This window comes from Gymnogyps californianus, chromosome 1, assembly GCF_018139145.2.
Source record: "Gymnogyps californianus isolate 813 chromosome 1, ASM1813914v2, whole genome shotgun sequence".
Taxonomy (NCBI): Eukaryota; Metazoa; Chordata; class Aves; order Accipitriformes; family Cathartidae; genus Gymnogyps; species Gymnogyps californianus.
The window spans coordinates 126,101,246-126,113,411 of NC_059471.1; the positions used below are offsets into that span (position 1 = coordinate 126,101,246).

Here is a 12,166-nt window from a genome sequence, read left to right on the forward strand (position 1 = left end):
CGCGGCAGCCCAATGCCCGCCTGCGCCGTAGCTGCCCCGCCCCTCGGGTGAGCGCGCGCAAGGCGGGAAGGTGCGGAGGGAAGAGAGGGGCGGGGCGGGAAGCCAACGACTATTCGCGCGCATGCGCACTCCGCAGCCCACGGGAAGGGGCGGGGGCGGCTCACGTGGCTGACGGGACGAGGGCGGGCCAGAACCCGGTTCCCCGCGGTCACGTGGCCGGAGCGGCTGGGAGGGGCGGGGCCGGTTGTCAAAGAGAATGAGGGTGCGCGCGCCCGCGCAGGGCGGCGGTACGGGGAGGGCAGCCAGGGGGCGCGCGCTACCGGGCGGGAGGGCACCACCCCGCCTCGCCCCGCCCCGCCAGGTGAGACTGGTGGGGAGGGGTAGGAGCCGGGCAGTACCCCTTGGTTGCGGCGTGGCGGGGAAGTGGGGAGCTTTGCGCGGGGTGCTGAGGGGCTGGCCGTGCTACTGCGGGCCTGGTGGGGGGCCGGGGAGCCTGGTGATGGGTGCTGGGGGCGTGCAGCGGGGGTGAGGGCGAGCGCGGTGCTGCGGCCTCCCGGGAGCCCGTGTGTCCGCGGCGTGCTTGGCCGCGGTGTCTGAGCACCGGCCGCTGCCGCCTCGGAGCCCGGCTCACCCCGCGCGGCCGCGGCCCCGGCCCCGCTCCTGGCTGCTGCAGCCGCGCGTCGACCTGAGGCAGCGACGTGGCAGGCGGCGGTCAGCAGAGCTAGGTCGGTGTTCCTTCAGCGCGGGGCAGCGCTCGGCGGCGCTTACCGGCCGCGCTCTCGCTGCCGCTGCGAGGTGGGTGTTCGCCCCGTGTCTCCCCGGGGCCCGCGGAGCCGGCACTCGGGGCCTGGTTTGAAGCCGCTCTCCCTGCCGCCCCGGGCCCGTTCGGGGTGCCGCGCTGCGCCCGGCCCCGCTGCGGTGGAACGGCGCGCGCCGCGGCGGCCGTTAACGGCCGCAACCGGTCCGAAGGGGTTCCCCCTCCTCCCCTGGCACCGGGGCCGGTGCTGGCTGTCTGCTGGCCGGTTTTTCAGACCTGGGGGCCCGTTAACGGGTCGGCCGAGTAACGGCAGCGCTGGAGACGGAGAACACGGGTACAGCTCTGGCTCTGCCTCCGGCAATCCGTATGCCTCCCCTGCCTCTTGGGCACAAGCCGGCGCTGAGTAAGCACCAAGTCATCTGTGAGGTGTTGCTCTCGCTCCACAGCTGTAAAACTTTTCCTTGCTGGAATTAGGAACAGGAGCACTTTTAAAAATATTAGAGAAAAATAAGCATGCAATTCATTTAATCCTTCTAGCTAATCAGTATTCTGTAGATGCGCTTTTCTGACAAACTGGCCTCTTCGTGCCACCTTCTGAGTCCCTGTGTATACATTGTTTATCCCCCTTTGCTGGTCTGCATAGCATATCTTTCTCTCTTAATTTTTTTTTTCCCAAATAAAAAAGAAAAAGATAACTGTAGCATGAGATCATGGCTTGTGATGTAAGCATCTTTGTATAAAATAACACAAAGCAGTAAAATACACACATTTCACCTTGTTTAACTAGTTTCTGGAAGTACTATTTATAGTGCATTTTCATTTTGTCATCTAAAGGGCATTGACAGCAAGACAGCAGAATGAAGACCAAGTGCTGTATTCGATTTGTGTTTTGCTCCAAGACAACCATCTATACCTTTCTGCTTGGAGGAGTGTTTATTGCATTGGGCTCAAGTAGAATCCTCCTGATGAAGTATTCTGCCAATGAAGGTGCTGTTGAGCAATAAACATAATGTACCTCAAATAAGAAAGAGTTGACATTTGGAGTAAAACAGATACCCAAAAGCCTAGTTCTCCACCTGTAGAGTTCTTAGCATAAACATTCTATTATATAAATGGTGATGTGTATTTCTGTACTGGAAAATCTCTGTATAGTCACTGGTCTAACAATGTTAAAGTGATAACTTGGGTTGCAAGGTATATGATCCATATGGAGATTCACCCTTAAAAGATAAGGCAGTGAATTATTTTATAGCTGATTTTCAAAGACTAAATTGTTGTGTAAGCACTATCGATGGTACATGTCTTGACTGAAATATTTGTCTTACCACTTTTCTCCTAAGCCTGTTGCATCATAGTGGGTATGCTATAACTGGCTAGTATTACTGCTTCTCCTTTCACCAAATATTAGCAAAATATGCTAACAAAGAAAAGATGCACTCCTAGAAGAAGGTTGTGTCATCCTGGAAGCCATTTTTTGTGAGGGGAAAAAATAGCATATTGCTGTTTGGGGAAAACATTCCCATTTTAAAATTTTTTTAAAACAGTGATGTTCTTGAGTTCTTCCAAAAAGTTCTGCTGTAAACTGGGACCAAATGAGGAAAGATTTCAACCCAGAAAGGACACCATTGAGGAAGTTGTATGTCATAAAAATTGGAATATTTATAATGAAAGTGCTGACATAGTCTTTTGCATTTATGGAAAGTGGCTAAAATTCTGCCTGGAGGGGTTAAAATAGTTTCTTGTTCTAATTATGAACGCAGGAGACAGAATCTGATTGTGTACTCTATGATTTCCTGAATCCCACAGATAACAAATACGATTACCTTCCTACAACAGTGAACATATGTTCTGAAGTAGTAAAACTGGTCCTGTGTGTGGTATTGGCACTATGGGTTAAGAAAAAGGGTAAGTACTTATGTTTAAAATAACTAAAATGTGTTGACTATCTAGGATTTGCTGTACTTCAAATCCCTTTTTTTGTTGCTTTTTTTTTTTTTTTTTAAATGATAGATTCACATGTAGTAGTATGGAGTAGGTCCTGCTAGTAAGGTTCACTGGAATTGTGTCTTCCATGCAGAATTATAACTAAACTTTACTTTTATAACCCTACTTTGTGCTGTAAATTCAGGTGTTGTTAGTTGTGTGTATGGTAGCTGAAATGGGGACAGGTAAGTTGAATTAGAAAGTGTAATGAAGACACAGTCTAACATTTTCAGAATTTTAACACAGCATCATGCTAGGATAATAGTCACCTCACTGTGAAGTCGTGACTGAACAGAAGCTGATAAATTGCACTAACTCAAGGATTGGCCTTTATGTTCTGTTTTTCTGACTGCTTTTATTTAAAAGCACCACCACCTTCCACTGAAGAGGCTTTGTGTGTGTAGTGGTATTTGAGTCGGAGGCAACATATCGATGTTACAATTCAAGGTAGCTTTGTTGTAAAGACAAATCTTGGGGCTGCTGTTCAGAAAAAGCGGTGTCAGGCTTCACTAGCTACTGGTTTTGCATTACAGGCTGTTTTTCTTTCTTCTTTCTTGGCTTTTCTGTCCTGATGTAAAAAGGATGAGAGGTTAACTTCATAGCATTTCAAAATGGTAGAGAACAGACATTTAAATTGGAAGAAGGTGTTGGGCACTGGAGACTCATGTTAAATTGAACTGCTGGTTTTGTCCACTTCTCCATGTAACAGTCATGGCTCTGGTGAGCTGATGAAATTTTTATCTCCACCATGTAGTACACATATACCTAAGACAGTAAATATATTCAGTCAGTGTTTGCCATCATTGGCTACTGCTGATTATGTGTTTTCTGATTTTCTTTTTTTTTTCTTCCAGATGTCTGAGTTTTGCTGAACTCAATATGTCTGTGGTTCAGAAGAGGATTAGATAACATTGTGTAGTCTTAAATCTGTGCTAACAAAGTACTTTTGTCACCAACTCTAGAGTAGTCTAAGGTTTATCACAGTCTTCCTCCTAAAGTGTGTCCTGAATACCTAAGTAAATGTCATTCTTTGTGCCTTGTCCTTTCTTTCTTCATTCTTTCTATATGTTCTCTTTTTACCCAGATCATGTGCTGCGTGCTACAGATACTGAGTTCTGGTTTATTTTATATTTCTGACATCACTGGCTGCCCTTTGGGTGCTACATGAGCATATCCACTGTCTGTGTCATTGTCTCAGTTCTAGATTTGATTGATAATGATCAGAAAATGATACCCAGTAATGATGTCGCTACTGTGTGGGGACTTTGGGGTGCTTTTTGGCCCTCAAAGAATGGTTGATAATTGAATTTTTTCTCCCAGTGGGCAAATACTCTGATGGAGATAACATGTTCCTTGATGTTTTCTCTGCTGAAGCAAGGATATGAATGCCCGTAGACACGGGATTGCTGCTCTAGTTGTGTGTTCTGCCCTGGATCTGTCCTCTGTGTTGCCAGAGGGACGTGTGGTACCTTAGTTTTTTTCAGTGAACGGTGTTCCTGAAAACAGAACAGTCTTATCTATTCTATTACAAAGGAATGGGCTTTTTGTAATAAGAAAGATGTCTTACTCATTTCTTTTCCTTTCAGAGGGTTGTTTGGATCATCCCTTTGAATGTCTTGCCTGGAAGAATTTTTGTAATTCCATGAAATGGTCAGTTCCTGCCTTTCTTTACTTTTTGGATAACTTGATTGTCTTCTACGTACTGTCCTACCTCCAGCCAGTAAGTATATGTATACTGAATAAAGTATCTTCCAATGTCTGAGTGGTAGGTAACATTGCCCTTAGACTATCTACAGTTGTGACACTGGCAAGGCAAGATTTGCAGGTAAAAGAATGATCTGTTACCTGACCAGCCAGACCTTCCCATTCTCTTGCCCACTGGTCGGTGTTGTACAGCTCTCAGTAGAGGAGAGTCTCTGTGTATTTTCACCATCTGAAGTGATTTAGAAATAGGCTGAATTGCTTAAGTACGAGGCGGGTTTTTGGTGCTTTCCCTTTTTTGGTTTCTTCAACTCTGTATTTCTCTTTCAATGCATTTGCTTGTCTTGCTAGTATTTGAGCCGCACTTTTCTGTGCGGCTTCTACCACTTTATGTATGTGACTTCACATGATGACTTGTTTTCTTTCCTCACTGACTCCAAAGAAAAGTGAGTAAATGTAATCCCACAAAGGGAGTAAGCGTAACAGGAACTGAGGAGGGGAGGAAGAAAACTGTTTGGCTCTTAATTTTTGCATTTGTTTATTAGTTATGTTTAAGCATGAAATTTAATTGGTACTTTCTTCTAGCTACATTCATCCTTTTGGATGAATCTACATATGCTCAGGAAATACTACAGTTTTTGTGCTTTCTTTTATTTTCGTGCTAGGATACTTTTTGGTTCAGAATCCATGTTTAAAGTTAGATGGAAACAGATGGTTAGTGCTTGCTATAAAATACTGTGGCTGCCCCTGTTTGACATTAAAAATAAGTATGAATGTGTCTGTTCCTTCTCTTTCAGAATTTCTCTTTACAGTATTGTCCTTTTAGGTGTATGTTTTTGTCAGGGACAGACCAGGGTCTAGAATAGGACCTGCCTGGAAAAATCTAATTAAAATCAAGAGTCAGATATCTTAAAATAACATGCACAGGTGCTTGGTTCTGTGGTTTGTTGTGTGTGGGGTTTTTGTGGTGTGGTTTGTTTTGTTTTTTTTTTTTTTACTTTAGGAAGGAAATTCAGCTATAATGTTTGTAATAGCAAAGCCTGATGTTTAGAAGGTTACATAAACATTATTGCTTTCCTGAGGAATTTGATTTGGCTCAGTTAAGGTCATCTTTTGTAATATGCACAGCTTTTATGTTTCACACACACCACACCCCACCACACCCCTTGTGTCTTTCCCCTCAGAACATGTGCCCTAAGATTCCTCTTTTTTAGAACTCTTAGCGTCTTATACCTTTTAACTGGATATATTTTATGAGGGTTAGCTGAAATTGTAACATTATCATGGTAAACAAGTATTAAAAGAGATAACTAAATACCTGTAAGATAGAATACCTGGACAGTGTACAAGACCATGAAAGTGAAAAGGTGGAGGCAAGATGCTTGAAAGAAGGAGGCCATACCTGACTGAACTTGGTTTCATGTGACTTTAAAAGCTAAGTAGGTTTGGGACTAAGTAGTACCTGGGTGAGCAGTTGCTTGAAGTATAGAGTTGCTTTGGTGAGATTTTTTTTGCTTGAAGCTTCAGCTATAACTATGGATAGACTTATTTTTAGAGTCTTTGTTTGTGACATGGACATTAGTGGCATGGTGATCTTCGGTAAATTTTTTTCTTATTCCTTCTCATTTAGGACAGAGGTCCCTTGAGGCCTCAGAGAACAAAGCAACTCAAAATTAGTTCCTTGTAACTATCCTGCTATAGATTTTGATCATATTATGTTACCAGAGATGTTGGATGGGGGGCTTTGACTGTAAAGCAAAACCAGAGTATACGTGGAACACTTGTACATTTTGCATCAAGCCTCTTTTTTCTGGAGTGGTTTCTGCCAGATTCACTTGTTTATTCAATATTTTTCTTCTTCCACAGTGTTCACCTAATACGAATATTTATTGAGTTGTAATCTTGCAAAGCAGAAAATTAAGCTGTGATTTCTTAGGGAGATGTCTTGTGTCAGTCTTCAGCTTACTTGGGACCCTGTGTTGTGCTGTTTCATGAGATTTATTATTCAGCAGATAGTATGTTGGAATAGAGTGGAACTAAGGTACTGGAAAAGGGCCTGTGCTTTTCCTCTGGTAAATGAAAAAGGCTCTTCTGTTGCAGAACTGGGAATGTGGAAATGCAGATAAGAAAGTTCAAGATAAAGTCTGTGTTTTGCACTTCTGAGTCCATATATGTTTTTGTGTAAAATTGTCTAAAAAAGTGATCCCACTCTGAGGCTGAATTGGAGGAAAGAGTTCAGATGCCTAGATTTTTGTACGTGTACTGACTACACAGGGCAGTCCTGAATAACACATAATTTGGGAAACATCCCTACCCCCCAAAAAGAACCTTTTTTCCCCACTGGTGCTGGTAGATTCTGATCTTTAATGGTAACTGCAGTGTCTAAGAGAGCCTCTTTGTGGTCCAGTGTCCCAGTATAGAGTGTCTCATACAGAGACCAAAAAGACAATCCTTGCCACAAGGAGTTTGCAGCTTGGGATCGTGGCCATGGATTAGGGCACTGTCATTATTATACAACTGTTCCCAAATTAGACAGGAGCTTTATAGTTGTCTGCAGTTGTACTTTGAAATAGGTGAATTTTTTAGGACAGTTACATCTTGAAAATTCAAGCCAAGCACCTCCTTACCTTTGATAAATGATACAGCAAGTACACTTGACATACAAGAAGTTTATTTTCTGCAAGTGCCTTGTCCAAGTGTGGGATTTCATGAATGCTGTAAGCTGGCACTGCAGCCAGAAGCAGCCTCACCTTCCCCTATTCTTTGCTTATTTTCATTTTGGAGCAACTTCCTCCTTTGTGCTGACACAGCTGTTTTTGCAGCTGACTGGTCAGCCTGGCTGGGGAACTGATCTGACAGAAAACTAAACCATTTTCTTTTTTGCTAAGTAAGTTTTCCGCTGGATTGGTTTCCTCACATCTTTGTTTCAGTGTGGCTTTCCCCACTACAGTGGAACTTAGGCTCTGTGGTTTGCTTGAGATTTTGAAATGGGAGTTTAATGTCATTTTAGGAGCGTGTTATTCTACCACTTGGGTAAGGAAGAAAGTTCAGTACCAGGATGATGCTTTTCACTCTGGCACCTTGCAGAAAGGTGAACACTTGAAGTCAGCGGGCTTTTGATGTCCACACTATGTCTGGAGTATAACTTTGTTCCCCTTCTTTTTCTAGGCAATGGCTGTACTCTTCTCAAATTTTGTCATTATAACAACAGCTCTTCTCTTCAGGATGGTGCTAAAGTAAGTAGTATTTACTAAAGCAAATGAAATTTTCTATCTTCCTAGCATTGATGAAGAAGTTAAGCTACATTCTTTCTCTTTGTCTGATGGGAACAGTAATTCTCTTGTCTTGTGGCTATACCAACTTGAAGAGATGGCTTTGTTTTCTACCTCTGAAGGTGTAGGAAATAATAGCTTATTAGGAGTCCCTACATATCTCTGCACATTTGGTCAAATGTAATAGAAAACAACTGAAATCATGATTATATAGTTGTTGGAAGGTCAGAATTAAGGTTTGGGTACTTTCATTTGTACATTAAATCTCATATTTCATGATTAGCAGTACTTCTTTCCAGTCTGTTGTAATTCTTAATTGAATGTAAATGTAATCTAATGAGAGAGGATGAGATATGTAAGAGTGAAAGATAGAGGTGTCTTCAGTAATATTGTGCCAGCCCTGATGTGTTTCTGGTCAACTGCATAGTAAGCTTTAAAAAGTAATTATATGTCCCTTCTTCATTATTCATGTGACAAAAGCCACACACTCTGTCTTATGTGTTCCACTTCGCCTAATTTGTGCTCTTTATGCTGTGATTTAGATTCAGAAAAGACTGACAGGGAAATGGATATTAACTTCACACTCTACTCAAAATGTCACTTGTGTTGAACATGGAGCAAAGATGCCTTTTCTACAGGTGTTAATATACCAAAACAGTGTCTGATAGTCTGACTTGAAATGCTTTTTCTCAGTTGTTTAGTTTTATGTCTCTTGTCATGTCACAGTTTACTTAATCTTCCAAATTTCCGATTTTCCCCAAGATAAACAGGCTTTGCTTGAGTGAAAAAATAGTATAAATAGTTCTAACAGTCTTACAAATTACCTTAGTAGATTTATATGATTTATCATCATAAAATACTAGAAAAGGGCACAAAATCATGGGGGAAAAGTGAAATGTAGTGAAAGTTTACCAGAGAAAGAGGGTAATTATTTGAATGTATGTGATTTCTTTTTATCCATCAGACCTGTGTTCCCATGGAGACAGCAGTTGCTTTTAAGTTGTCAGGCAGTCAGTATCTAGAACTAACACACAATCTTGAAAGACTTTCCTTAAATTATCTCTACAGAATATTCCATTTTGTATTTCTGTGATTGCCGGGCTGGGCCCCCCTTGCCATAGAAAAGCATGCTGCGATTTGGCATTTTACTGTCAATTCTGAAAAGCCAAGATTTTTCTTTGCGCATATCTCTGTCTCCTTATCTGTGGCATGATGTCTTCTATGTGTTTTATAGAGCTTGTTCTCCTGTCATTTAATTTGTGCTACTGTGTTTCTAAAGTTGGTGGCTTTTTTTGTCTACTTCTAGGCGAAAACTCTCTTGGGTACAATGGGCATCTCTGGTGATTTTATTCCTGTCCATCGTTGCCCTGACTCTAGGAACTGGAGGCCATCAGCAAAGCTTGGCTGCACATGGATTCCATCACAATATGTTTTTTAGTCCATCTAACCACTGCCTTCTCTATGCCAGACCTGAGGAAGCGTGCCTGGAAAAGGGCAACTGTGCAGCACCAAGTTTTCTTCCCAGCTTCCAGTGGAATGTCACCAGTACCATGGCAGGAGCATTGAAACCTCTCCGCCTCAGCCTGGGCCATCTGCTTATTCTAGTGCAGTGTTTCATTTCTGCCCTGGCTAACATCTACAACGAAAAGATCTTGAAAGACGGGGATCAGCTTGCTGAAAGCATCTTCATGCAGAACAGCAAACTCTATGCCTTTGGGGTGCTCTTCAATGGGCTTATGCTGGGGCTGCAGGCTAAGGACCGGAGGCAGATAGGGAATTGTGGCTTCTTTTATGGGCACAATGTCTTCTCGGTGGCTCTCATATTTGTCACAGCTTTCCTGGGGCTGTCTGTAGCCTTCATCTTGAAGTTTCGAGACAATATGTTCCATGTTATGACTGCTCAGATCACCACTGTCATCATCACCACCGTCTCTTTCGTCATCTTTGACTTCAGGCCTTCTCTAGAGTTCTTTTTGGAAGCTCCTGTAGTGCTTCTCTCCATATTCATCTATAATGCCAGTAAACCAAGAGGCCTGGAGTATGCCACTCTGCGGGAAAGGGGCAAACTCATCAAAGGAGACGCATGGGAGAGGTCAAGTGGGGTAAGGCTTTTCAGGACTTGTCTCCTCTGGTTTCTCTTGTGTTTCACCTCCATTTATGCTATGGAATGTTTGGAAGATTCATTTTGCACGTGACCAGACTCATCCCTCAACTCAAACACCAGAACTCCTCAGTATTTCCTAAAATCTTTTAAATTGATTGGGTATTGCTTTGCATATTCCACTTTTTCAATTCGTGAAGCCTAGGTAAGCATTGCTTTCCTGCTGTGACTATAGACAGTCCTGTGAGCAACTTCAGCTTTGTACAAATCCTTTCTTGAAACCTTTATAACCAAAATATTTTACTGGCCCTGGGCATTCAGAAATTGGAGTTGATGCCTGGGAGATAATTGTACTTAAGTAGAACTGGTAAATCTGTGTAGGTGAGCACACATCATGAAGAAGTTAATATATTTGATGTTAAGATTCTTTCTACCTTAACAGTCAAAGATACCTGAAGACAAAAAGGTAATGTTTAAATACAGAGTTTTAACACTTTTTTTCCTTATGAAACATTTCCTCCAGGCCCGTTAGTGTTTTTTGTCCTAATTTGAATAGTAATCTAGTTAACTAGAACATGGCAGGGAGGGCTTGCTCTTAGATATGTCATTCAATTGAGCTGAGCAGTCAGTCTGAGGGGGAAGGGTTAATGTCTATGTACTTTTAGTCTGCCTGTACAGATGTGTTCTGTAATACACATTGCAACCAGCAGAGAGTGCTGTCTCCATTTACGTCTAAGAAACATTAAACTTGGAAGAGATGTTTTCCAGAAATTCCACGTGGTGCCTTTTTAGGTTGTTGTTTAACAAGCAATAAATAACACGGTCATATATTTTTGGTATACCAGGCGTTATCTATGTTAGCACTTACAATTGAGCAGCTGTGGTAAAAACAAATAGCACTATGTGAGCAGGCTTCCAGATGAAGGAATGGGCTACAAGCTGTTTTAGGGAGTGAGTCACTAAAAAGTGTTAAAGATACAGGGGATGTTTTTTATGAGCATGTATATCCTAGAGCAAGATTATAACACACTGGTAAGAGATTGAAATTACAGGGTCTCGATTTTGTATAAGTGATGCCTTCAAAATAAAATTTACTCTTCTGGTTTTTTCCTTTTTTTTTTTTTTTTGGTATTAATAACAAGATAAATTTTAGTCACATTGTTGTCTTTTGCTTCTTGTTCCTGTAGGATGGAGAAGAATTTGAGAGATTGAACAAACCAAGCAGTGACATTGATACAGATGAAGACTCCATCTAGCATGAGGCTGGCTCAGAGGAGTGCTATTACTCATAGTGAAAGCATGTTAATGTTTTATTAACATAGAGAAGGGTAATTTTTCCCCACTTGCAGAGCAATTGAGACTATTTTCAGGCTGGATGTCAGAGGTGGATGAGGAAAACATTCAAGCCATATATATGGAGAGTTGTATTCCCTCTTCCTGTCCATGTAAATCAGGAGTTCAAAAATCTGCTGAAAGAAACAAAATTTGTAACTGATACAAACAAGAAGAGGCTTGAACCCTGGACTCAGTGGTCTGAGTGACATGTGCTACATTGTAGAAGGGAGTCCTGGACTCTAACCATATGTCTTTCACCACTTCCGTTGACTGTCCCAAGTCACTGTAACTTCCTGTATGAATTCCTTGGTTAGCAAAGCAGAGATAAAACTGTTCTCCACCTTGCAGAAGTGATATAAGCGTTGATTAATGTTTTTGCTGCATCTTCCAATGTACAAATGCTCCAGTAAGCTTTCTTTTCAGGACTTAAGATGTTACTAACAACCTCATAAATAATGAGGCATATTGACTGTTCTATTGTATTTTGGCAATTCAGATTGACATATCTGAGTAAAAGAGTCCCTCTGCACCAAGCTCATCAAACTTTCACTTGAGAATGTATAATAAATAATTTGGGTTAAGGGTATGTTGATCCGTCAAACAGGCAGATCTCTAGAGTGTGATTTGAGTTTGAATAATCTTAATTCTGTCTTCATTCCTGTTTTTACATCAGCGTAACTCTGTACTGACTCCTATGGAGTACTTTCTTTCTGATTTTTCTCTGATGTGACTGAGAGCAGAATAGATTTCACTGACTTCAGCCACTAGTTCTCCTCACATTTTCAGTGTGAGACTGTTGTGTGCCTGTCTCCCAGAGTCTGGGGAAATAGGAATCTGGAATGCCTTTGTAGCAGATTGTGAATTTTACATGCAACTTATGTGGCCTAACTTTGAAAGAGCTTGAATAAAACAAAAGTGTGTTATACAGTATGAATGCATCATAGGGTCTTTTTTGTGTTTAGAAAGGCTTAGTGTGTAGAGGCTTAGTTTGCACTGAGGCCACTATCTGAAAACAAG

General features: G+C 42.1%; 1 protein-coding gene across 3 annotated transcripts; it reads left to right on the top strand.

The window, feature by feature from the left end:
- Positions 1 to 296: 296 nt before the first annotated feature.
- SLC35A5 (solute carrier family 35 member A5) lies at positions 297 to 12,079 on the top strand. 3 transcript variants are annotated; one of them, XM_050915421.1, is made up of 7 exons: positions 297 to 361; positions 1,592 to 1,744; positions 2,564 to 2,662; positions 4,327 to 4,460; positions 7,610 to 7,677; positions 9,020 to 9,815; positions 11,002 to 12,079. In XM_050915421.1, exons 2-7 carry the CDS (start codon positions 1,615 to 1,617, stop codon positions 11,068 to 11,070), a joined length of 1,296 nt encoding a protein of 431 aa, XP_050771378.1. In that variant the 5' UTR covers positions 297 to 361; positions 1,592 to 1,614; the 3' UTR covers positions 11,071 to 12,079. The 3 variants fall into 3 exon arrangements, with proteins under 3 accessions (XP_050771378.1, XP_050771379.1, XP_050771380.1); XM_050915422.1 differs by lacking the exon at positions 297 to 361 and adding an exon at positions 679 to 725; XM_050915423.1 differs by lacking the exon at positions 297 to 361 and adding an exon at positions 736 to 795.
- Positions 12,080 to 12,166: the final 87 nt, after the last annotated feature.

Coding starts and splice junctions, on each gene's coding strand:
- SLC35A5 (XM_050915421.1), top strand. CDS start 1,615: ATGAAGACCAAGTGCTGTATTCGATTTGTGTTTTGCTCCAAGACAACC. Junction 2,663..4,326: donor ACTATGGGTTAAGAAAAAGG/GTAAGTACTTAT, acceptor TTTTCCTTTCAG/AGGGTTGTTTGGATCATCCC. Junction 4,461..7,609: donor TACTGTCCTACCTCCAGCCA/GTAAGTATATGT, acceptor TTCTTTTTCTAG/GCAATGGCTGTACTCTTCTC.